This window comes from Phyllostomus hastatus, unplaced genomic scaffold, assembly GCF_019186645.2.
Source record: "Phyllostomus hastatus isolate PE091 unplaced genomic scaffold, TTU_PhHast_1.1 phas_scaffold_345, whole genome shotgun sequence".
NCBI lineage: Eukaryota > Metazoa > Chordata > Mammalia > Chiroptera > Phyllostomidae > Phyllostomus > Phyllostomus hastatus.
The window spans coordinates 28,857,668-28,879,705 of record NW_025334024.1 but is presented as its reverse complement, the minus strand read 5'-3'; the positions used below and the strand labels follow the sequence as shown (position 1 = coordinate 28,879,705).

At 56.1% G+C, this 22,038-nt stretch overlaps 1 protein-coding gene across 6 annotated transcripts in view; it reads left to right on the top strand.

The window, feature by feature from the left end:
• The window catches only part of TENT4B (terminal nucleotidyltransferase 4B), a 37,985-nt gene that overhangs the window by 3,998 nt on the left and 11,949 nt on the right, over window positions 1-22,038 (top strand). For 4 of the 6 annotated variants that reach the window (XM_045818826.1, XM_045818827.1, XM_045818825.1 and 1 more), the window contains 2 exons: window positions 484-1,073; window positions 20,862-20,985. In XM_045818826.1, the coding sequence (XP_045674782.1) occupies window positions 484-1,073; window positions 20,862-20,985 (714 nt within the window). The remainder of the gene's footprint in view (window positions 1-483; window positions 1,074-20,861; window positions 20,986-22,038) is intronic. The other 2 variants (XM_045818830.1, XM_045818829.1) reach the window with 2 other exon arrangements.

Sequence of the window (22,038 nt, the reverse complement as noted above, 5' to 3'; positions counted from 1 at the left end):
GGCGCGGCGCGGCGCGGCGCGGGGCGGCGGGGGCGGCGCGGGGGCGGGGCGGGCGCGAACCGGGCGGAGCCGGGAGAGGCCCCGCCCCCGGGCCGGAGCAGCGAGGACGCTACAGAGCAGGCGCGTCCCGCCGCTGCTGCCGCCGCCGCCAGTGCCTCCGCCGCCGCTCACCCTTCTCCGGAGCCGCTGCCGCGGCCGCCATTTGCACGGGGACCCCGGTGACAGAGGCTCAGCTGAGGGGCGGAGGGAGGGGGAGGGCCGCGGAGCCCCCTAGGGCGGGAGCGACGCCGCCGGCGCCGGTCGGACTCCCTGCGCGACCGCGCCGCCCGCGGCGGGCCCCGAGCAGCAGCAGCGGCGGCGGCGGCGGCGGCAGCCGAGGCCGGGCGTGCGCCTGAGGCGCGGCGGCGGCGGCCCTTCGGGCGGCGGGAGGGCGGGGGCAGCGGCCGCCGCCGTTTGATGGATCCGAGGATCGCCTGGTTCCAGCCAGAGCAGCTCGGACCGTCCAACAGTCTGTGGATGCAGATCTGGGAGACGACCCAGGGGCTGAGGAACCTCTACTTCAACCACCACTGTCACAGCAGCGGCGGCGGCGGCGCGAGCAGCGGGAGCGGCGGCGGCGGCGGCGGGAGCGGCGGCAGCCCCGGCAGCCAGGGCAGCCCCGGCGGCGCGGCCCCGGCCGGCATGTACCGCTCCGGGGAGCGCCTGCTGGGCGGCCACGCGCAGCCCTCGGAGCAGCGGGACTTCCTGCCCCTGGAGACGACCAACAACAACAACAACCACCACCAGCCCGCGGCCTGGGCCCGCCGCGCGGCCGCGGGCCCCTCGGCGTCCCCGTCCCCCTCGGCGTCCCCGTCCCCGCACCCCGCGGCCGCCGTGCCCGCCGCGGAGCCCGCCGACCCGGCCTCGGGCAGCAGCAACAAGAGGAAGCGCGACAACAAGGCCAGCACCTACGGACTCAACTACAGCCTGCTGCAGCCCGGCGGAGCGCGGGCCGCGGGGGGCCGCGACGGCGGCGGGGGCGCGTACAGCGGGACCCCCTGGAAGCGGAGGAACTACAACCAGGGCGTCGTGGGGTGAGTGGGGACCCTGCGGCCTGGTGCCTTGGCCTTTGCACACGCGCAGCGGGGCACACGCCCACAGAAGGGGGTTGGGGGGAGCCGGGCGAGGCCACCCCCCCCCCCGTGGCCACCTTCGTTGCTGCTTCTCGGGGTGGGCGTACATCCCTGGTCTGTCCACCATCCACACCTCCCCGTGACCCTCCTTAGCGGTCCCCACCCTCCCTCTCCTCCCTTAGTCATCCACACTCTTCCTCTCCGCCGCCCTCCTCTTCTCCCACCCCCTTACCCATTCATTCTTTCCTCGCCTCTTCCCCCCCTCCCCCCAAACACACCTTCCCGACTGCCTCCTCCAGCCCTCCCCGCTTGGCTCCCGTCCTCACACCCCGAGAGGAGGTTGCTCAGCACGGGCAAATCATTAATTCCCCCAGAACATTCCTGTGTTAGTGCTTTTCGATGGAGCAGGACCTGGAGCGGCTTCGCTTGCCAAGAATAGAAACATCTAGAAAGCTCCTCCCCCTCCTTCCCCCCCTCCCCCTCCCCCACAATCCCAGACAGGACTCGTCAGCTCAGTGAGGCTTCCCGCTATCGACCCTTCGGTCCATCCTTTCTGTATTCTAAAAAACGTACTGCTTTAGCGATGCCGTATTCCGTGGAGAGTGAGGGATGGGGTGACAGCTAAGTTGAGGCTGGTGGAGTCTGTGAGCTCTTCTCCTGAGGCCGTAGAACTTTCTAGGAGTTCATGGTCCTGGGCCCAGCCTCTGGTGGCGAAGCTGTCACCCAGCAGCCACAGCCAGCGCCGCTCGCCTGGGGGTGACTGGGTGCTGCTGGGTGAGGGTTGCACCACCAACGAGGGTGTTTAAAGTTCAGCCGTTACAAAATGCGATCTTACCTGACCCCTGGTGAGTTCTGCCCAGAAGCAGCTGGACTTCCTTTCTGGGGCAGCCCCTGTGCAAGGGCAGGTCACCGAGTGAGTGTGTGCGTGTGCTGCCTCGAATATGGGGAATGAGCTTCTCACATGGCTCCTCAATTCCCAGGTCCTGGTTTACCTGGGGCCCTGGTAGGCAGATGAAATCACTGTCTGTAATCCCGAGTGAAACCCTTTCCTAGGCTCCCCCGTGCCGCCGCGCCCTGCCTTGGCAAGCCGAGACAGGGGCGCGGGTCCCGAGGAAATGAGTGGGTGGGTTCCATTTGCCTCTAGTGGGCCAGTGTCTGCCCCATGCGCCTGTGACAGCTGACACCTTTTATGGAGGATGCGGTGGAGTGTGTCAGGTCTGTCCCCACTCCCCGGTGGGGAGCCCGTGGGGTTGAGTCTGGCGCTGCCTTCCAGGGCGCTCTCCATGGTCAGGGAGTTTTTATAAAAGGCTCCTGGGCCCTTCCCGTTGGTGTTTCCGAGGCAGAGTGTGAACCGGTGGCCCAGTGACAGGCAAACAGACATTGAGGGGCTCTGCGGGTGTCATTTCACAGGGTGAGAGCGCTCCGGAGCCGCGGCCACTGTCGACTAAAACCTTCAAGTCCCCCAGTTGCATTCTACTGGAGCCTCTGCCCGGGTGTCTTGCAGAGACACCTTACAGAGCCCAAAGTGCTGGCGGCCCCTTTCTGAGAATCAGAAACCGTCCTCTCCACTGCCTGCAGCTTTTTGCCGAGGATGCTGCCGGCAATAAGCTGAGTTCAAGGGTCACCCTTGAACTTAGGTGGAAGCTGTCAGTTTGGTCTTGTCCCCGAGTCGAATGTTACGTTGCCCCCCGGGGCGGGGGGGTTAGAGAGAAGAATTTCTGTTTCCCAGAGGGGTTGCTCTTTGAAAACTGCTGACCACTTTCCCGGACTTGCTGTTTGGGGGCCGCCTCCTTCGGACGATGTGAGCAGTTCAGACTTTTCTCATTTCGTCAGGTGTTTCCCCAGCGTTTTCGTAAGAGCGTCTGGGTGGTTAAAACTTCAGACGTTGGATCCTTATTCCTCAAGTTTGCGGAAGCTTTGCTGTTTTTAATGCGGATATTTGAAAAGAATCCTAGTTCAGAGCGCTATCTTACGCTGTTCCGAGACTAAATGCAGTGAAACGGTTAGGTCCTCGGCCTGTGACTGACATTGAGCTAACAGGTCGGCCGGTCGGGGCGGTCCGGGCCCCCGTGGGGAAGCGGAGGAAAAGCGCGCACACAGTGGACTGGAACCTCGGGGACAGCGGCGTCCCCTCTCTCGAGTCTGGGTCTCCCGGCGAGTCTTCGCCAAGGCCGGACTGGTGACCGGCTGGCCGCCCGAGCACTCCGGGGTGCAGGTCAGACTCCCCGCTTCTCTGTCGCCCAGGTTCTGGGCGTTTTTGGTTCCTCCTCTGAACCCTCAGAGTGCCTGCTCCGTGCTGGCGGAGTGGCTTGCCGGTGCTTACTTTTCCTCTGAGGCGTACCTTTCTCCTGAGCCACTCGGTCACGAGCGAAGAGGGACATTTCTTAAATGTAGATTAAGGTGCTTGGATTTCTTCATCCTGGAGTCTCCCTAGTCCTCTTGCAAAGCTGGCCCCCCCGGCTCGCCACCCCGGCCTGCTTCCTGCTCCATGGGCCCAGGGAGCCCCTTCACTTTCCTTTTCCTCTTTCTGAGGCCGCTTTCACTTACTCTGCCTCTGGGGGATCGTTTCCCTTCGAGGCTCACAATCCGCCTGCTTCCTCCGGCCGTCCACGGAAGCGAGCCCTGAGCGCTGCTCTTCTCGAGGGTTTCACGGTTGACCACCCTGGAGGAGGGGGACGTGAACGAGCCGGGAACCGTAGGGAGATGCAGAGCCCCAGGTCCGAGCCCCCGTGTGCAGAAACTGCTTGTGAGGGGTGCTCGGTGCCCGTCCAGGCTCAGGAGGAAAGGTCTGGGTTGGCTGTGCTGCCGGGTCTGGAGACATTTTTTCAAGGCGTGGGTGGCTGTTTAAAGTCATGTTTCGGAATACACGTTTGATCAGGGGGCATCAAGAGGACCCCCTTGGGAAACCTCGGGTTAAGGAATAATCTCTTTTTACAAAAAAAAAGAGTAAAAACATTAATTTTTTTAGAGAGGAAGAGAAAGAGAAAAATGTAGATTTGTTGCTCCACTGCTCATGCATTCATTGGTTGATTCTTCTATGTGCCCCGACTGGGGTTTGAACCTGCAACCTTGATGTGTTGGGATCATGCTCCAACCAATTTAGCTACCCCGCCAGGGCCGGAATAATCTCTTGAACGAGGTGATGGGGTGGGAATAGAAAAAAGAACGAATGTTAGTGCTTAAAGGCGAGGATGGAGAGGGCTCGGAACCCCTTCGTGGGTCTCAGCATCACCCACAGCCTTGACCTTCAGAAGTGACTGGGAAAATGTCAGTGTTGTTAATGGGGAAAATAAAAGGGTGAAGTTGAGGCAGAGCTGTCCAGCAGGGAGTTGAAATTTGTGGGGTGAACGTAGCTGCTCTTTCTGCCGCGGGGCTGCATCTTTCCTTGTGTCCCTTGTCCCTCTGCCACACTCGGTCCAAGGTGCTGGCGCTCCTCTTCAGCGTGATGGCCCCTCTCTGCTTGTTTCCACGGCGCAGGACCAGCGAGACTGGCGGTGGTGCTGAGCGCCGAAGTGACCGACCAGGCAGTTTAACAGGGGTTGGGTATGAAAGAGTTGAGGCCTGTTGCAGGTGCTCGCTGTGAGGGTCGCTCCTGTGCGTGTGCAGATGCAGCCCACAGTAATTCTTCAGTGAGGTAGAACCTCCAGGCTATTGCATTTCGCTGCACTGGGTACTGAAACGTGCTTTCAAGAGGACATTCCGTTTTCTACAGTGCAGCGTCTGCACTGGCAGGGTAATTCAGATCTGAGAATTTGTCAAAATCTGGCGTACTGCATTCAGCTGAGTCGCGTTCGGCCGCAACTCACCTTCTACCTGAGACCAGTGGCCAGCGAGCGACCACTGTCGCTGTCAGAGTCATGGGCATTTGAGGATGTGGGATCTTTTTCAGCCTCCATTGAGTGTGCAGCTGTTGGAACAGGGGGCGAATGGTTCTTCAGCGCCTGCCCTGTGCTCACACAGCAGGGTCAGTGAGTCGCAGGAGAGGGAGGATGCGAAAGGGGCGCTGGGAAGGCAGGCGAGTGAGTTAGGATGGTCCTGGTCCTGGGTGCCCGTTGGCCTGGGGTCCCACCTTCATCCAGGGAAGCCTGGTGTTAGCAGCCCGGAGGGCCCATGGGAGGAAGATTCAAGGGCACCTTTGCTGGTATTGGATTGATCAGATACTCTTGTGGTTAGATGTTCTCATACCTGCTGAAACTGAGAAAAATTTAAGCCATTTTTTTTTAAGTGGAAAATAGAAAAACAAGCTGTTACGTGATTTCACTCAGCTTTTTATTCTCCCGTCTGTTGAATCCATTAGAGTAACGTGTAGTGGAGGAAACTATTTCAGGATCACGCCCACAGCACTAGAGAGAGTGTGTATTAATCAGCAACGCATACACGTAGGTATGGAGTAATCTCGAAAGGGCGATAGGCCAGAGAGGATGCTTATCTGGAGAATTCGGGCCCAGTTCCTAGCAGCCGGTTGGAGACTCCTGTCCCCGCTCTTTCCTGCAGGGCTGACTGGGACAGCTCGGCCTGCTTGGGGAGCTCAGAGGGACAGAGAAGAATGTGTCCCCCTCAGAACTTTTGCCAGGGACTCAGCTGCTGCAGATCACCACAGCAGCTTCAGATTCATTTTACCACTTTTAAAATGACCTGGAGTTAACTGTGGCTGGTGTAGCTCAGTGGAGTGGAGTGCAGGCCTGTGAACCAAAGGGCCACAGGTTCGATTCCCAGTCAGAACACATGTCTGGGCTGCAGGCCAGGTCCCCAGTAGGGGGTGTGTGCGAGGCAACCACACATCGATGTTTCTCTCTCTCTCTCTCTATTCCTTCCCTTCTCTTTAAAAATAAATACAATCTTTAAAAAATAAAGTGACATGGGATTGTATTTTTCTTAGACAGTATTTATTGAAGTTGAGGATGGCCTTCTGAGCTAGACTTTTCATTAGCTTGGACGCAGATAGCAGGGGAAACATTTATTTCCGTCCCGTGACTGGTGATGTAAGAGACTGTTGTATGCTTGGGGCTTGGGGCCGTAATGGAAAGTTGAGTTACAGATTTTGAAGGGAAAAAAAACCGCACAGGGGGGTCACTTACATTGTGCACTGGCCCCTTGTTCACAGGAACGTTCCAAGTCTGAAACCGTTTCACTGTGCGCGTGAGTGGTGTCACACGGTATCTGGTAACTAAACTCGGGATTCCGGCTCAGCCCGTGCTTTCTGCCGAAGCCGGCTCCACGGCGCGGAAACCTGTGTGTTCAGATCGCTCCGTGAAACCACAGTGCTCACGGTCGCCTGCACACACTGCCACGTTCCGGTCGTTCTGTGAGAGCCCCAGCTAAGACTGTATCGTTGTTTTTTGTTTTTTTTTTTAATTTTACATTTCATTTTGAAATACAGAGTCGCAGAAATTTGCAAGAGATAGTACAGGAAGACCCCTTCAGCTGCTTTGCAGCCACAGCATCTCGCATCGCTGCAGTTTGATCTCAAAACCAGGAAACTGACACGTGTTCATCCGCAGCCTCATTCGGAGTCCGCCGGTGTTACCAGCACTCACGTGTTGTGTTGTGTTGGTTGTGTTGTGTTGCTTACAGCTTACAAGGGCCGAATTTTCAAGGTTGACTTTGGTTTTACTCTTAGCGACATCATTTTAACCCTTTCTTTGTTTTCTCTGTGACGTTCTGGGCAGTGCTTCCTGGACGCGCCCCTCTTTCCTTAGAAGCCAGCGGGAGGCACAGCGGGATGCGGTTCTGCAGAAACACACGGAGGGACCGCTGCAGAGTCGCTTTCAAAACTGAGAGCTCTGTCCTTTCGCGTGTTACAAGTGAGCCCTGTTTTCCGTTGTCTTGGCTCTTGTCGGGAGAGCCCTGTGGTCGGTGGTGGTTTGGGGTGGTGCTCCGAGTCAGGCTCGTCTCTTGGGGGAGTTTTACATCCGAACAGCGAGCGCCTTCAGACTGTGGAGAATAAGCACCTTGATCTTCTAGGGGACCCTTGACGAGACTACATAGCTGGCACCGTTCTCTGCACTGGGAGGGGCCGGGTCTCTTGTTTTCTCCTTACCAGCTCCTTGTAGTCGCTGCTTTGCATTTGTCGGAATGGCAACAACTCTTCCTTAATCTTCCTTAAGCGTTAAGCGTGGTTAATTTCAGCCAAAACAAGAGTAAGCGTCCAAACTGTTTTCCATGGTGGCTGAACCAGTTCTCGTGCCTGCCAGCACGCACGAGAGTTCCGCTTTCTCCACAGCCTCGCCGCCGACACTTGCGATTCCTCGTCTTTTTGATTCTTGCCATTCTAACAGGTGTGAGGTGATACTGAGGGGAAAAGTCTTACATTGGAAAAAAGCATTTTTAAGTATACCCACATATTGATACAAAGAATAAAGGAAATAACGTATACACACATTAAAGAGCCTGAAAATACCGACACCCAGCCCTGGCTGGGGTGGCTCCATGCATAGATCGCCGCCGGCCTGTGAACCAGGAGGAACTGAGGGGTCGAGGGGTGGAGGGGTCGCTGGTTTGATTCCCTTCAGGGCGCAGGCCTTGGTTTGAAAAAGGGTCCTCTCCAGGTCCCCAGTTGGTGTATCTCTTGCACACTGCTGTTTCTCTCCCTCTCCTCCTCCCTTGCCTTCTCTCTAAAAGTAAAATAAGTAAAATCTAAAAGTATCGACATCCAATGTGAACAGTAGTTCTAGCCTGGTAGTAGTTTATAGGGGTTATATCTTTCTTCCTTTGCTTTAGCTGTATTTTCTAGTATTGTATTATACACTTAAAATTTGTTAAGAGGGTAGAGCTTCTGTTCAGTATTCTTGCTGTGCACGTAAAAAAAATCAGTGAGGGTGCGGGAAGAAACTGGGGGGGGCGATGGCTGTGTGTCTGCTCCTGACGGCGGCAGCAGTTTCACGACCACGTGCTTGTCCCCAGACTCACTAGGTTTTACACGTTAAATATTAAATATTCCATATGCCAATCACACTTCAGTGAGTGGTTTCTGAAACCAATTCTGTGGATGGGCGGTGGTGACGGCTACACCATAGCGAGAACATACTGCTGTAACTGCACTTAAAAATGGTTAAAATGGAAAGTGAAATTTGTATAGTTGTGAAGGGCATAATTTCTCACATGTTAAGGATATTGATACTTTAAAATAAAGTAGTAATGACCTCATTTAAAAAATTAAAATTTTATTTTAGGAAAACAATGGTTAAAATGGTAAATTTTATGTTAACCTGTATTTTACCACAATTTTTAAAAATGGGAAAAAATTTTAAAGAATATTGACAAGGAAAAAAGTTATTTAAAATTTTTCTTTTATTTCAGTTGTTTACTTATTTTGGGACTTATGTGACTAGTTTAACTTCCATGTGTAATTGATCTGATGGAACGTAGTTCTGTCGGGTTAGGGTTTCCTGTGGTCTGACGGGGGGTCGGGTTCTGAAGCAGACCCACACGGAGTGGTCCCCAGGATGAACCTGGCACTCGCAGAAGACGCTCATGCACTCCCCTGCTCACGGCCTTGACTGATCTACAGCCACACGGTGGAGTCACCTTGGGGTTTGATTTTCAGAGGTCATGTCTTCCTTTTTTTTTTTTTAATCAATGAACTGAACCTCCGGCAGGGTGAGTGACTTTACCAAGTTTCACAGCTAGTGGAGTGACTCTGTCTTTACCTGGAACCAGGACCTCTTAGCCTGTGTCTCTAGTGGATCTCAGCGCACCTGTCAGCCCCACCTGTGATTTCAGATGAACCCGGGGCTGCCCTGCACACCCCCTCTGTACACACCCCCGAGCTCCCTGCCGGTGGTAGTGCTCTGCTTCCCGCTCTCCGCTGGGCCAGCTCCCGAGCCAGGTACTTCACAGCAGGTCTCGGTCTGAGGGGGTCAAATGCAGTTCCAATGACTGGGGCCTGTTCCTCAGAGATTCCAGTTTAATAGGCCTGTAGTGGGTGGCGGCTCTCACGTATTTTTAAAACACTAATCATATACAGCACAGGCTGAAAAGTACGGCTTAAAGGATCTTTTTTAAATAAAAGTTTTAATTTTTAAAATTTATTTTTAGAAAGAGGGGAAAGGAGGGAGAAAGGGAGAAAAACAAGGATGGGTTGCTTCTCATGTGTCCCCTGCTGTGGACTAGGCTGCAGTTAGGCACGGGAATCGAACTGTCAACCTTTTGGTCCGTAGGCAGGTGCTCAGTCCACTGAGCCACACCAGCCAAAGGGAGGCCTGGCCGAGTATCAGAATTCTCCCCCGCCCCCCACCCCCGGGGACCTCTGAAACCACCCCCGCCCCCCCCAGTCCAGGGCTCCAGAGGGGTTCTTGGTGGGGAGATGCCTAACTCATCAAAAGTCACACTCAAGATGGAACAGCTCTGTGTCTCCCCATTAACTTTTATCTGTTAATTAAAACCAGACCCAGTGGATGAAACAACTTCAAAACAGTTATGTGGGCCACAGACATTTTAACCAATGAGTCTGACTGGGGCCTTGTAACATGCTTGTTTTTTTGGATTAAAAGTAAAAATGCTTTGCCCTGGCCTGGGGACTAAGTTGGTTGGAGCATGATTCTGTAGACCAGAAAAGTTGCGGGTTTGATCCCTGATCAGGACACACACCGGGGGGTGCGGGGTGGGTCCTCCTCCTGTAAGGGGGGCAACTGATCCCACGTTTCTCTCCCTTTTTCCCTCTTTCTCTCTCTCTCCCCCTCCTCTCTCTCTAAAGTCAGTAAATATATACTTGGGTGAGGATTAAACAAAAAGTAAAAATGCTTATTACTGAATTTGAGATTTATGTGTAAGGTTTTTTAAAAACTTGGTCTTGTACTGAAATTGCTTTTTGTGGGGCGGGGGGGGTTGGCGGCGTGAAGGGGGTCTGGGCTTGCCTGGGAGCAGGGAAGAGCGCTCCTGTGGTCAGAGAGGGCAGGCGGGCTGTGGGTTTGGGGGACGTGGGGGCTCGGGCCTTCGGCACCCTTTGTCGGCTGCGCTCGGCGCTCACGTAGGCTCGAACCTCCTTAATGGAACGTTAGGTCAATCACGTGGCACTTGAGACCCTGAGATTTCCCTCAAGTTTTAATTTTGTAACTTAGAATTCTCCCTGTGAACACTCAAAACATTACCGACAAGTCAGGAGTCTCACGTGAGCACCCGTCGGGCCCCAGCCCTTCCCTGGGAGCTGCTGGTCGTTCCCCGTGTCCTGTGCGTCTTCCTGGAAGGTTTCTACCAGGTAGAGCGACCGCAGAAAATAGGTCACTTTGTAACTTTTGGGTTTTTCCACCAAATACATGCTGGGAATTTTTTCCTGTAGGTTTAAGTACTATGTCGAATTCCAGCTGTGGCGCGGTGCCATCGTTTTCAGAGATGTTCTCCCCCTGATGACCGCAGAGGTGGTTGCCCGGCGGGCACCCCAGCCCGGCCTCGGAGTGCGCACATGCCCGGCGTGCCGGGCGTGCCCGGCGCGGGGCGGGGCGGGCGCCTGGCCGCCTCCGGCCCGGGGCTGGTGGAGCGGCGGGGGACTCGGGAGCATTTGCGGGACTTGCTCACAGTGAGGCGAGCCCACGGCCGGCCTAGCGGGGCGCCCCGTGGCTCAGGTTCCGTCGTGGTGGTCACAAGGACGAGGTGCGCTTTGGGTCTGCGGTGCTGACTCGGAAGCGTTTGTCAAAAACGCTGAACTAGGTTAGGGGTGCAAAGATGATGGCCAGGTAGCGGTTGCCAGGATAGCTGTGTCAGACCAGCAAGAAACAGCGAGAGGACCTGGCGTGTTGTGCGTGTCTTCGGGGCCTGCCTTTTGTGACAGTGTTAGGAACTCCGGTTGTGCCTTGAATCGCTTTTCTCGGATTTCTGATCACCTCGACTGTGAGGTCTCAACAAACGTGCCTCTTCAGAGCAGCGCTTCGTTATAAGGCGTCCGTGTTTATCCGTCTCCGCAAACCCTTGCTTATGTCGTTGTAGAAAATGCTTTTTTAAAATAATCCCCTTTTTTAAAATAATTCCCGTCACCCCGGCAAAGGTCGCACTGCTGGGGGCAGCGGCATCTCGCGAGGCCTTTGCCCTGTTCCCCCGCGGCCGTGACGCACTTCGGGGGCGGGGCCGGGCCGGGGCGTACATACGTCATCCCGTATCAGTGCGCACGTTGACTGGGGCTCGGGCCCCCCCCCCCCCCATGGTGGGCGTCTAAGTGACATTTTATCTTCTGATGCGAAGAAAGTGCCGCGGCACACGCCGCGCTTGCGTTTCAGCTGGTTTCCACCCCCGTGTCCGTCGGAATGAAGTCGAGGGTTCCCCCCTGTCTCCAGAAAGACCGCGAGGGGTAAGGGTGAGGGAATGGTTGGCGCCCCTGCGGGCCTCCCGGGCCTCCTCCTTCCCCCGCCCCGCCAGGCCGCTTCCGCCCTGGCGCAGCGCGGCGCGGCGCGGGTTTTGCCCCGCGGGTTTGTTGGTGTGCTCATCCCTCATCTGAGGGGGGGCAGCGGTGGAATGGGCGCCGTTGACCTGGAACATTGGCTCTTTGTCCTGGTTTGTCCTGGGCGGGCCCTGAGTCAGGCGCCCGGCGGCCGGGCGCAGCCGCAGCGGGCGTGCGGAAGTGGGTGGCGGGGTTTTCCAGGGGAGAGGAGTGGCCGGGGCTGTTCTGGGCTACGTCACCCTTTCCTGGAAACCAGCGAGGCTCGCTAAATCAAGGTCAGTTGAAGGACATGGAGAGTGTGCTCATAGGTGAGGAAATTAATGATGGAAGGTTTTTTTTTTTTTTGTGACCTTCTGTGGGGGCCTGAAATCACCCTGCGAGGCCCGCAGTGACCGGGAGGGGCCGAGCGGGTTGGTCACCGGCGCTGGGGACACGTCAGAAGCTGCGAGGGGACTTCCGGTCAAGATGCCGGTCGATCTGCCCAGCACCAGTGAGGTGACGATTGTGGAGGGGCGCGGTGCTCAAGGCAGCTGGTGGAAGGGGTGGTCCCTCATTCTCGCGCAGATAAACCAGGTGAAACTGGGGAGCAGACAGACCGCGCAACCCAGGGCCCCAGTGCGGGGAAATAAGGCCTCAAACACCGACTGAAAACACCTGTGGGGGCAGAGCTGCCAGGAGAGACCCCCAGCCTCACAGGAGAGTGCGTTGGAGAGACCCACAGGTCCTAGAACGTGCACAAGCACACCCACCCGGGAATTAGCACCAGAAGGGCCCAGTTTGAAGGGAGTGATAGAGAGAGCGGTGAGCATGCGCCATTGTTCGCTCCCGGACCCGCCCCCACGTACAACGTGATAGCCCAGCGACTGGGCTGCCCGGCCCTGGTGCACACCTAAGGCTCCGCCCCTCATACGTAGCAGGGCGACAAAATGAGAAAAAGTCCAAATGAAAAAACAGATCAGAGCTCCAGAAATAATACAACTAAGTGACCCAAAGATAGCCATCGTGTCAGATGCACAGTTCAAAACACTGGTGATCAGGATGCTCACACAATTGGTTGATTTTGATCGCAAATTAGATGAAAAAATGAAGGCTACACTAAGTGAAATAAAGGAAAATGTACAGGGAACCATTGGTGATGGGTAGGAAACTGGAATTCAAATCAATAGGGTGGACCAGAAGGAAGAAAGAAACGTCCAATCAGAAAAGAATGAAGAAACAAGAATTCGAAAAAAATGAGAGGCTTAGGAACCTTCAGGACATCTTTAAACATTCCAACATCCAAATTACAGGGGTACCAGAAGGAAGAGCAACATGTGGAAAAGTTATTTGAACAAATAATACAGGAGAACTTCCCCAATCTGGCAAAGGAAATAGACTTCCAGGAAGCTCAGAGAGCCCCAAAGAAGTTGGACCCAAGGAGGAACACACCAAGGCATATCATAATCACATTAACCAAGGTAAAAATGAAGGAGAGAATCCTAGAAGCAGCAAGAGATAAGGGGATAGTTACCTACAAAGGAGTTCCCATCAGACTGTCAGCTGATTTCTCAAAAGAAACCTTTCAGGCAAGAAGGGGCTGGAAAGAAGTATTCAAAGTCATGAAAGGCAAGGACCTACATCCCAGATTGCTCTACCCAGCAAAGCTTTCATTTAGAATGGAAGGGGAGATAAAGTGCTTTCCAGATAAAGTTAAGTTAAAGGAGTTCATCATCACCAAGCCCTTAGTATATGAAATGTTAAAGGGACTTATCTAAGAAAAAGATAAAAAACATGTACAGTAAAAAAAGACATCAAACCCACAGTTATTAACAACCACACCTAAAACAAAAGTAAACTAAGCAAACAACTAGAACAGGAACAGAACCACAGAAATGGAGGGCACATGGAGGGTTAGCAACAGGGGAGCGGGAGGAGGAGAGGGGGGGAAAAGGTACGGAGAACAAGTAGCATAGATGGTGGGTAGAAAATAGACAGGAGGAGGGCAAGAATAGGATGGGAAATGTAGAAGCTAAAGAAATTATGACCCGTGGACATAGTGCACTAAAGGTGGGGAATGTGGGTGGGGGTGTGTGTGCAGGGTGTAGGGGAGTGTAGGGGGGAAATGGGACAACTAATAGCATCATCAATAAAATACATTACAAAAATAAAAATGTTTTTTTTTTGAAGCAGCTGCAGGGGCTCCAGGGCTGGATCGTCTTCACGTCGGCAGCTCTCAGGCCCTCAGATAGCGGCGCCCCTTTGATTCCCGGTCCCCTTCGGGCCGTCAAGTAACGTGGGCCGAGAGTGTGCTCGGTGTCGGCGTGTGCGTGTTACCCTACTCGGCGTGCTGACGAGAACATCAGGGGGTTTTGTTGGGGTTTTCCACAGTCGCTCGTTACCTGGGTGCACGAGGCTCCTTGTCAGGGGCCGGCAGGCCCTCCCAGGACTCTGTTCGGCTTTGTGGCCTCACACAGCTGCCTGTCAGCGCGCACTGGGGTCGTCACTCCTCGCGGCTGTTGTGAGTGGTGCACCTCGGTGTGCGAGGGTCTGAGCTTCTGCTCCCTGCACGTTTGCGCCCGTACCTGGGAGCGGAGTGGCTGGGTCGTGTGGCGTGACTCGGGGCACCCGCCGGATGGGTGTCCTCTGCAGCCGAGTGACGTTACGTTCCCCCCAACAGTGCAGGAGGGTCCCGATTTTTCTGCATCCTCACCAACGCTATTTCCTGTTTGTTTTTTTATTTACTTTTTATTTTATTTTTCCTCTTTCTATAAGGTTTTTAAAGATAGTAATAGCCGTTCGGACGGGCTGAAATGGCATCTGAGCATGGTTTTGATTTGCACCCCTGTGATGAGGGAGGATGTCGCGAGAGTTCCAGCACAGCCGCACCGCATCACACAGGACGGCAGGGACAGGCCTGTTCCCTCCGGGGAGCGGCGGGGGCGGTGTGCTTGCGGGGAGCAGGGGACAGAGGGGAGCATCCGTGTTTCAATCAGTAAAGCGTGCCAGGCACTGATTAACTAGTTGAAATAAAGCGACAAAGTAAAAATAACTGGAAGAAGTATAGTCAGGTTTTTAAAATAAACGTTATTTTTTCTGAGCAGTTCGAGATTTCATAGCAAAGTTGACTCCTCCCACAGCCCACCAGGGCCCATGGGTTCCGATCAGCGAATCTACGCTGACACGCCCCTGTTGGCCCGTCCGTAGTTTGTCAGCATCCTCACTTGGTGATCCATGTTTTGTGGGTTTGGATAAACGTGTGAGACACATACCCACTATGGAATACACAGAATAATCTCCCTGCTCTGGAATCGTCCTCGCCCCCCCCCCCCACTCACCCCGCCCTCCCTCCCCTAGCCGCTGCAACCACTGACCCTTCTACCGTCTCTGTAGCTCTGCCTCTTCCAGAGTGCGAGACAGAATCGTACAGTACATGCAGCCTTTTCGGTTCTTTTCACTTAGCAATAAGTAAGCACTTCACATTCCCCTGTGTGTCCTCTCGGCTCTGATACCTCACTTCTTCTGAACAGCGTTCCTTGTCTGGAGGCAACAGGGTACGTATCTGTCAGCTGCTGAAGGATGTCTTGGTGGCTTCCAGGGCCTGGCGTTAGGAGCAGAGCTGCTGGAAACATGTGCGGTGTTTGTGTGGACACGCGTTTCCGGCTCGTTCCAGTGGATACAAAGGAGTGTGGTGGCTGGATTGTGCGGGGGGGTGGGGGGGGTGGGGCGTGTGGTTTGGTGCGGAACTGCCGAATGTCCGCGGTGGCCGCACCATGCGGCACCCGCTGGCCATGGCCGAGGTTGCCATTGCTCCGCGTCCTTGCCGGCGCTCGGTGTCGGCGTTCTGGGGTTGGGCCGTTCTGACGGGTGTGCCGTGGTAGCTCGTCCTAATATGCAATTTCCTAATGACATACGATGCCAGGTATCTTTTCATATACTTATTTGCCATCTGGGTGGGTTTTTTTTCGAAGTGTCTGTTTAAGTCTTTCGCCCATTTTTTCTTTTTTCCTTTTGTGTATTTTTAGAGAGAGGGGAATAGAGGGAGAAAGAGAGGGAGAGAATCATTGGCCTACACCCCAGGCATGCTGCCTGACTGGGAATTGAACCCGCGACCCTTTGGTTCTCAGGCCTGTGCTCAATCCACTGAGCCACACCAGCCAGAGCTCGCCCGGTCTTTAACTGGGTTGTTTTTTTTTGTTGAGTTTCAAGAATTCTTGAGTATTTTGCACATCAGTCCTTCGTGAGATGGTGCATTTTACAGGTTCTCCCAGTCTGTGGTTTGTCTCGTCAGTCTCTTGATGGACGTTCTTCTGATCTCAAGGTCAGAAAGCCTTTGGAACATGCAGGAAAGGGAGACGCAGGGCGGAGATTGCAGACGTCAGAACTGCACACACGTTACGGTGTCTGTGCTGTTTCACTTCGTTTAAATCACCTTTTGAAAATGATGTCAGAATTTTGAAATAAAAATATTACTTATAAGCCTCGGTATCTGGCTTACCTCGAGAAGTGGGGAGCATTGGCAGTCCCGGGCTCACATCCCGTGTGGCCACAACTGGCAGCCCGAAGGGGCAGCCTCTTCCTGCAGGTGGGCGTGGCCTTCCTGGGGCACCCACTCTGCCCTCCCTGTGCACCCCCGCCCTGTGGGTGCGTGGCACAGGCCCATCCATTTACTCAGCTCTCTGTGCCTTTTAGGCGGAGACTCATCAGTGTAAGTCTGTGAGAAGACAGAATTCACGCACAGCGAAAAAACACTGCATGAAATGGAAAGACTAACGGAACAGACTGGTCTCGATGGCAAAAGGCTAATAGCTATAATATGCAAAGAATGGGGATGAGCCAATAAGAAAATAGGACAAGCACAACCCCAAAACAGGAATAAAAAATTGATTCGCAGTCGGCTACCGGCTTCATGGGGGCTGGCCGGGACCGTGTCTGTCTTGGTCCGTGGGGTGTCCTGGTGCCTCACACTCTGCAGGCGTGTGGTGAGCATTTGTTAACGATAATCAGTGGTAGGTGGGCAGTGTTTACCGAGGGTTTACTGTGTGCTCAGCACGCAGCAAGCGCTGTCCAGACCCTTGTTTCACCCCTACAGAAGCCCCCAAGAGAGGCATGCTCCTTGTCGCCCACGGATGCGTGGGCTGCAGAGGTCGGGCAGCCAACCAGCCGTGCCCGGGAGGGCGGGGTGCCGTCCAGTAGCTCACACTGAGACGAGTGGGAAGAGGCAGGATACAAGTGTCCAGTGAACACGAGAAAATCCCTGGCCGTAGTAGGAATCAAAGAATACAAACGGAACGCTTTCCAGTGGGGTGGGGGCTGTAGAGGGACCCTCGTGCTTTCCTGGGGGAGACTGTGTGAGCACCCACCTGGCGATGGGGGCGTTTGGGGAATGTTCTGTGAAGGTCTCAGCTGCTCATACCTTTGCACCAAGGGATGAATTTGTTCAGGAGAAAAAGGAGCATCGAGGACAGAGTTCTGTGCGAAGGTAGCTTTATGAAATCGAGTCGTGGAAAATGGGAAGTGACCTAAGTGCCCGACAGGAAGGGATTGGTGGGATAAAAGATGGTTTGTTGGAATGCTAGAACAATGCGCGGCCATTAAAATTCAGACGGCACGCGTGGTGGCTGGGATGCGGCCGCCGTGTCTCCCAGGGCTCGGACGGGCCGTGAGGGACGCCGTCAGCAGCAGGCCGCGGGTGTGTCCGGCACGGTGGCCACCGGCTGTGTGGTGCGGCTCGGGGGCCGGGGCTCTGGGTGACTTTATATGTTTTTCCCCGAGTGCTGTCCAAACAGCTGCACATTCCCATATGTCTCTCACAGTTTGTTTTGTTCTGATTGGAAAGAACACAGGACCTCACAAAGTCAACTAGGCTTGTTTACACCGTGTGTTTGGCGTACGTGCCAGTGCGTTCTCTGTGAGTCCGTTTGTCTTTGTGTTTTTCACCAGAGCTTTGAAAAAGCTTCCCTGAACAATGCCAGCACTTACCCAGCAGACCTTACCAGCACCAGAGAAACCTGGTGAACGATGAAAGCGTCTGTCTCTCCCTGCCAGCCTCGTTCCTGGCTCCCTCGGCCTGGGTGATTGGCAGTAGTCAGGTCACAGGTGTTACGTGTGAGCCGGTCCCCTTCTTCCACGCGAAAGCAGGGATTTGTAAAGCAAGTCACCACTGACACGTTTGGCATATCTGATCTCCGCGCGTCGGGCCCTCGAAAGCGAGGTGCCCTGCGTTGGTTCCGCGCCCCCCTTCCCCACACTGGTGGCGGGGAAGACGTGCGGGTGTACTTCTGGAGCAGCGTCTGTGCTTGAACGCCAGCCTCTCCACCGGAGGCGGATAACAGACCCATGGGATGTAAGTAACGGATACAGTTGTGGCATTAGAATTGTGTGGGTTAAACACATCCACATTTCGTTGTTACAGTAGAGACACAAACTCCCGCCCAGGCCGGGTAGCTCAGGAGGCTGGAACGCTGTCCCCTGTACACCAGGGTTGCCGGTTGGATCCCCAGTCCGGGCTCGTGCAGGAAGCAACCAGTGAGTGCGTGAGTGGGTAGAGCAACAAACCAACGCCTCTCTCTCTGTCCCCCTCTCCCCCTCCCTCTCTAAAGTCAATTTAAAATATACATAACAAACTTCTGTGAACACCCATTCTTATTGGCAATCGGAAGGATTTAGCCTTGCTTGTTTTTTCACTCAGCAAATATTTGAGAACCCCTCCCACTTGGGGAATACGTTTATTAACTGAGCTTTTATCTCAGGATAGTTGGTCTTAGGGCATACCGTCAGCCGTCAGCCGTTCTTTGAGCTTTCCAACCATTTCCAAATTTGGTTAGCCGGCTCAGAGTGGTGGGGGAGTCCGAGTTTTTCCCGGAAGAGGGGAGAGCTAATGACGGCAGTTTCCTTCCTCTTCTCGCTCTTTTCCTTTACCTTAGAACTGCTCGGTGGTGGCGGTGGGGCTGGGGGGCGAAGGGAGAAGCCGGGGGGGGGGGGGGGAGTTGAGGGAAGAAGTCGGATGGTCCCTTCCTTCCTTCTTGGCGGGGGCGGAGGAAACCCAGCGAGGTTCCGCCCTCCCGGAGCCCTGGCCTAGTAAAACCCGGTGCGGGAATCGAGAGCACCAGACGGCCGCTGAGAGGGTGCTCCAGTTTCTGGGAGAGCGGGTAGGCGCACCGCTCAGAAGGAGGGAACGGAAAACTCCGCCTGTGGGGCGCGTTCTCGGGACTCGCGCTCCGGGTCGTAACCAGGGGGTGTGGGGGCCCGCCGCGTGCGAGGCCGAGCACGCCCGCCGAGCTCGCGGGGGTCGGGCAGGTAGACCCTCTCCTTTTAAATTCGTTCGCGCTGTCCTCCGTTTCCCCACTCTCCCTTTTTAAAAAAAATCTTAGGATACGTGGCAGTTCGGGCATGTGAGTATGTTTCTTTTTCTCATCATCACTGTGGAAAGCTGGACACATCGTGCGGACTTGAACATGTAAGGGTTGTAGGGTGTTCCGTTCTGCAATGTCTGTCACCTTGGCTTTGTGAAACATCCGTGGTCCGGGGGCCGCTGTCCCCTGGAGAGGCCGCGTCTCTGCGCACAGGGAGGCGTGTTTCTGAGCCGCCGGTGGCCGTCCTTCACTCCAGAGGACGTCTGTGGCTCTCGGGCGACACTGCCCTCTGTTCCAGTTCTGTCGTTCTCACCCCCGGCGCGAGGCGGGTCCGTGTCCTCGGGTCCTGGCACCGAGCTCACGTGGAGGTGCACGGTCCCCTTCATGGCCGTGTGGACGTGGGGAAGGGCAGACACGCACTCTGAACCGGGGGTCCCGGGTCTGGGCGCGTGGGGCTGAGTCCTGGAGAGGTGAGTCTGAGTGGAGAGGCTGGTGAGGGGGTAACCGGCTGTGGCCCTCGCTCGCAGGAGGCAGGGCTGGACTGGAGTGGATGGCAGCCCCCGGGGGCTGGAGTCGTGCCGGGAGGTGACGTTGGAGCTCTCGGGGGCTGTGTTCCGGGGCCTGCCTGGGCCAGCGCTCCGGCAGAGACGAGCTGGATGCACAGGGTTCTGTGCGCTGCGCCAGGGGCTGGCGGGCGGGCTGGTGCTCTGGAAGGGACCCTGGCAGTCCCGGGGACCACGGGGGAGGCCTTCAGAGGAGATAGGACTGGGACCCTCAGGTGGGACAGGTCTCACTTGGAGGGGGTGGAAGGGCCAGGACTGGGAGACCTGTTGGCTCCAGAGGAAGAGGGAGGATGACCCTGACGTTTCTGTGTGGGCCACAGTGTCTCAGGGAGGGGACAGGTTGGCCCCTCGGGAAGGGACAGGTTGGAGACAGACCGGGAGTCACGTTTGGATGTCCTGAGTCTGATGTGCCACCTAGGTGGAGCTGCCTGGTTGGCAGCTGGGCCGACAGCAGCACCAGTGAGGTGGGGGCGGGGCGTCATTTTCTCTGTGCCTGTGAATCCTGGGGCCCTGACTCAGCCGCTCACTCCGCAGTAGGCTGGCCCAGGGCTAGTGCCTTTGCTCCCTGGCCTCAGCGGTGGGGCGGGCCTCTGCGCTGCAGCCGTGCTCCCCAGAGGCAGCTGGAGACGTGCAGGTCCCTGGGAAGGGTGACTCAGACGAGCAGAGACTCACTGCGCTGGGTTTTCAGGGACTTCTCAAGCGTGGGTTCGGGGTCCCTCTGTGTCCCCCACAGGCCGGCTGCTGAGCTCCCTCTGGTCGCTGAGGCTCCCTGGTCTGCAAGGCTGGCTTGTTAGAGTGGCCTCGGGCTCTCTCCTTTAAGGGCTCGTTTTCTTCAGTGAGCGTTTTTCCCTGGTATCCAAATCTTGCAAAAACACACAACGGTAATGAACACGTGTGTGTTTTTTAAAGGCAGCCTGTGCAAACTGTGCAGCGTCCCCACTCACTCACTCACCACATGTACTCACTGCACAGGGGGCGTAGAGGCCCTGGTCTTGGGCAGGGGGTGGGGGGCAGGGCACACAGAGATGGAGGGGAACAGCCGAGCCCCCCAGCACCCCTGCGTGCCTGTCCCGGGGTGGTCGCTGTTGACAGCTTCCCTTCTGGAAAAGGTGTCAACGCCCGGAGAGGCACGCACGTGAGTGTGTGTGTGTGTGTGTGTGTGTGTAGGGCACACGAAAGGGATCCTGGTATACGCATGGTGCGTGACAGCTCCCAGTGACAGGTGCTGGTGGGGCTGTTAGTCCTCCTCCAAGACTCCTTGGACTTCGTAGTTCTTTGAAGTATTTTGGCATTTCTGATGCAGTTCTGTGCGTTCCCAGTGTAGCTCGGAGTGAATTGTAGCATTACAATTAGGGTAGAAATTTACGGCTGCAAAGTCATCAGCTGACTCACGAGACTTGATTAGATGAGATTATTGAAGATACCGGTTTTTCGTCGCATTGGCCCTGCCCATACTAACTGTTCTGCTCTCCCCCCCCCCCCCCAGTCTGCATGAAGAAATCAGTGATTTCTACGAATACATGTCTCCGCGGCCGGAGGAGGAGAAGATGCGGATGGAGGTGGTGAGCCGGATCGAGAGCGTGATCAAGGAGCTCTGGCCCAGCGCGGACGTGAGTGCCCGCTGCCGGGTCGCCGGGTGGGCGGGGTGCGTCGGGTCCGTGCCTCTCTGCCCGGTGATCGTGGAAGGAAATCTTGAAGGCCCACAGGTGTCTGCAGCGTTAGGACTGGGCTTCCGAATCACTGGCATTGAACCGGCGCCTTACTGAGAACTACGTTGCTCTGCAGTGCCGATGCGCCAGGGGCGGCGGACCAGGACTCGCGCCCCCTGGCGGTGGGCGCGGGGCTGTGTCCTGGCGGTTTTGTTCCCCCCTGCCGGGATGCGCGCTGCGTGGCTGTCTGTAGCGACTGAAGAGGTCGGGTGGGGTGGCTCATGTCTTCTGAGGCAGGCGTCGCTGCACGCTGGCGCACCGGGCCCCAGTCCCTGCCCCCGCCCCCACCCCCCAGGTGCAGTACCCAGCCAGGTTGCCTCCCGTTCCCCTGGGTCCTTGTTTCCCCCACTGAGTCGGCGCCGCATGTTTCCGGCTCCCTTGAGGGCCTGGTGTCCAGTCTGGTGTGTTCTGAGAAGCGACCTGTTAGCATCCATTACTGCGTGTCACCTGACTTTTCTTCAGACTGTGTTGCGGGGTGGCCACGGGGAAGCCAGGGAGTTGGGTTGCTTTTTCTTCCCAGGTGGCAAAACAAAGACGCTTCAGGTGGGATCCTGTAGGTAAAGGGAAGAGGGGAGGACGCTAGTCCTCGGCTGAGCAGCCACCACAGGCCATGTTGCTTCTGCTGCCCTAAGTCAGTGGCTCTCAGCTGGGGGGGCATTTGCCCCCCAGGGGTTAATTGGCATTGTGGGCGGGAGACCCCCTTTTCAGCATGACTGGTGAGGTGCTGCGGGCAGACAGTCCGCGGGGCTTGCGGAGCGCCGCAATGCACAGAACAGCCCCCGCAGCTGAGAACGGCCTGCCCCAGACGTCGGTGGTGCCGAAGGCGGGAAACCCTGGCCCACGCTCCTCCTCCTCCTCCCCCTCCCGCCCCCGCGCCCCCCAGGCGGCAGCTCCATCCGCACTAGGAGCAGGGGCCCGGACCCCGGGCCCCGGGCCGGCCCTCCTTCGAGGCTG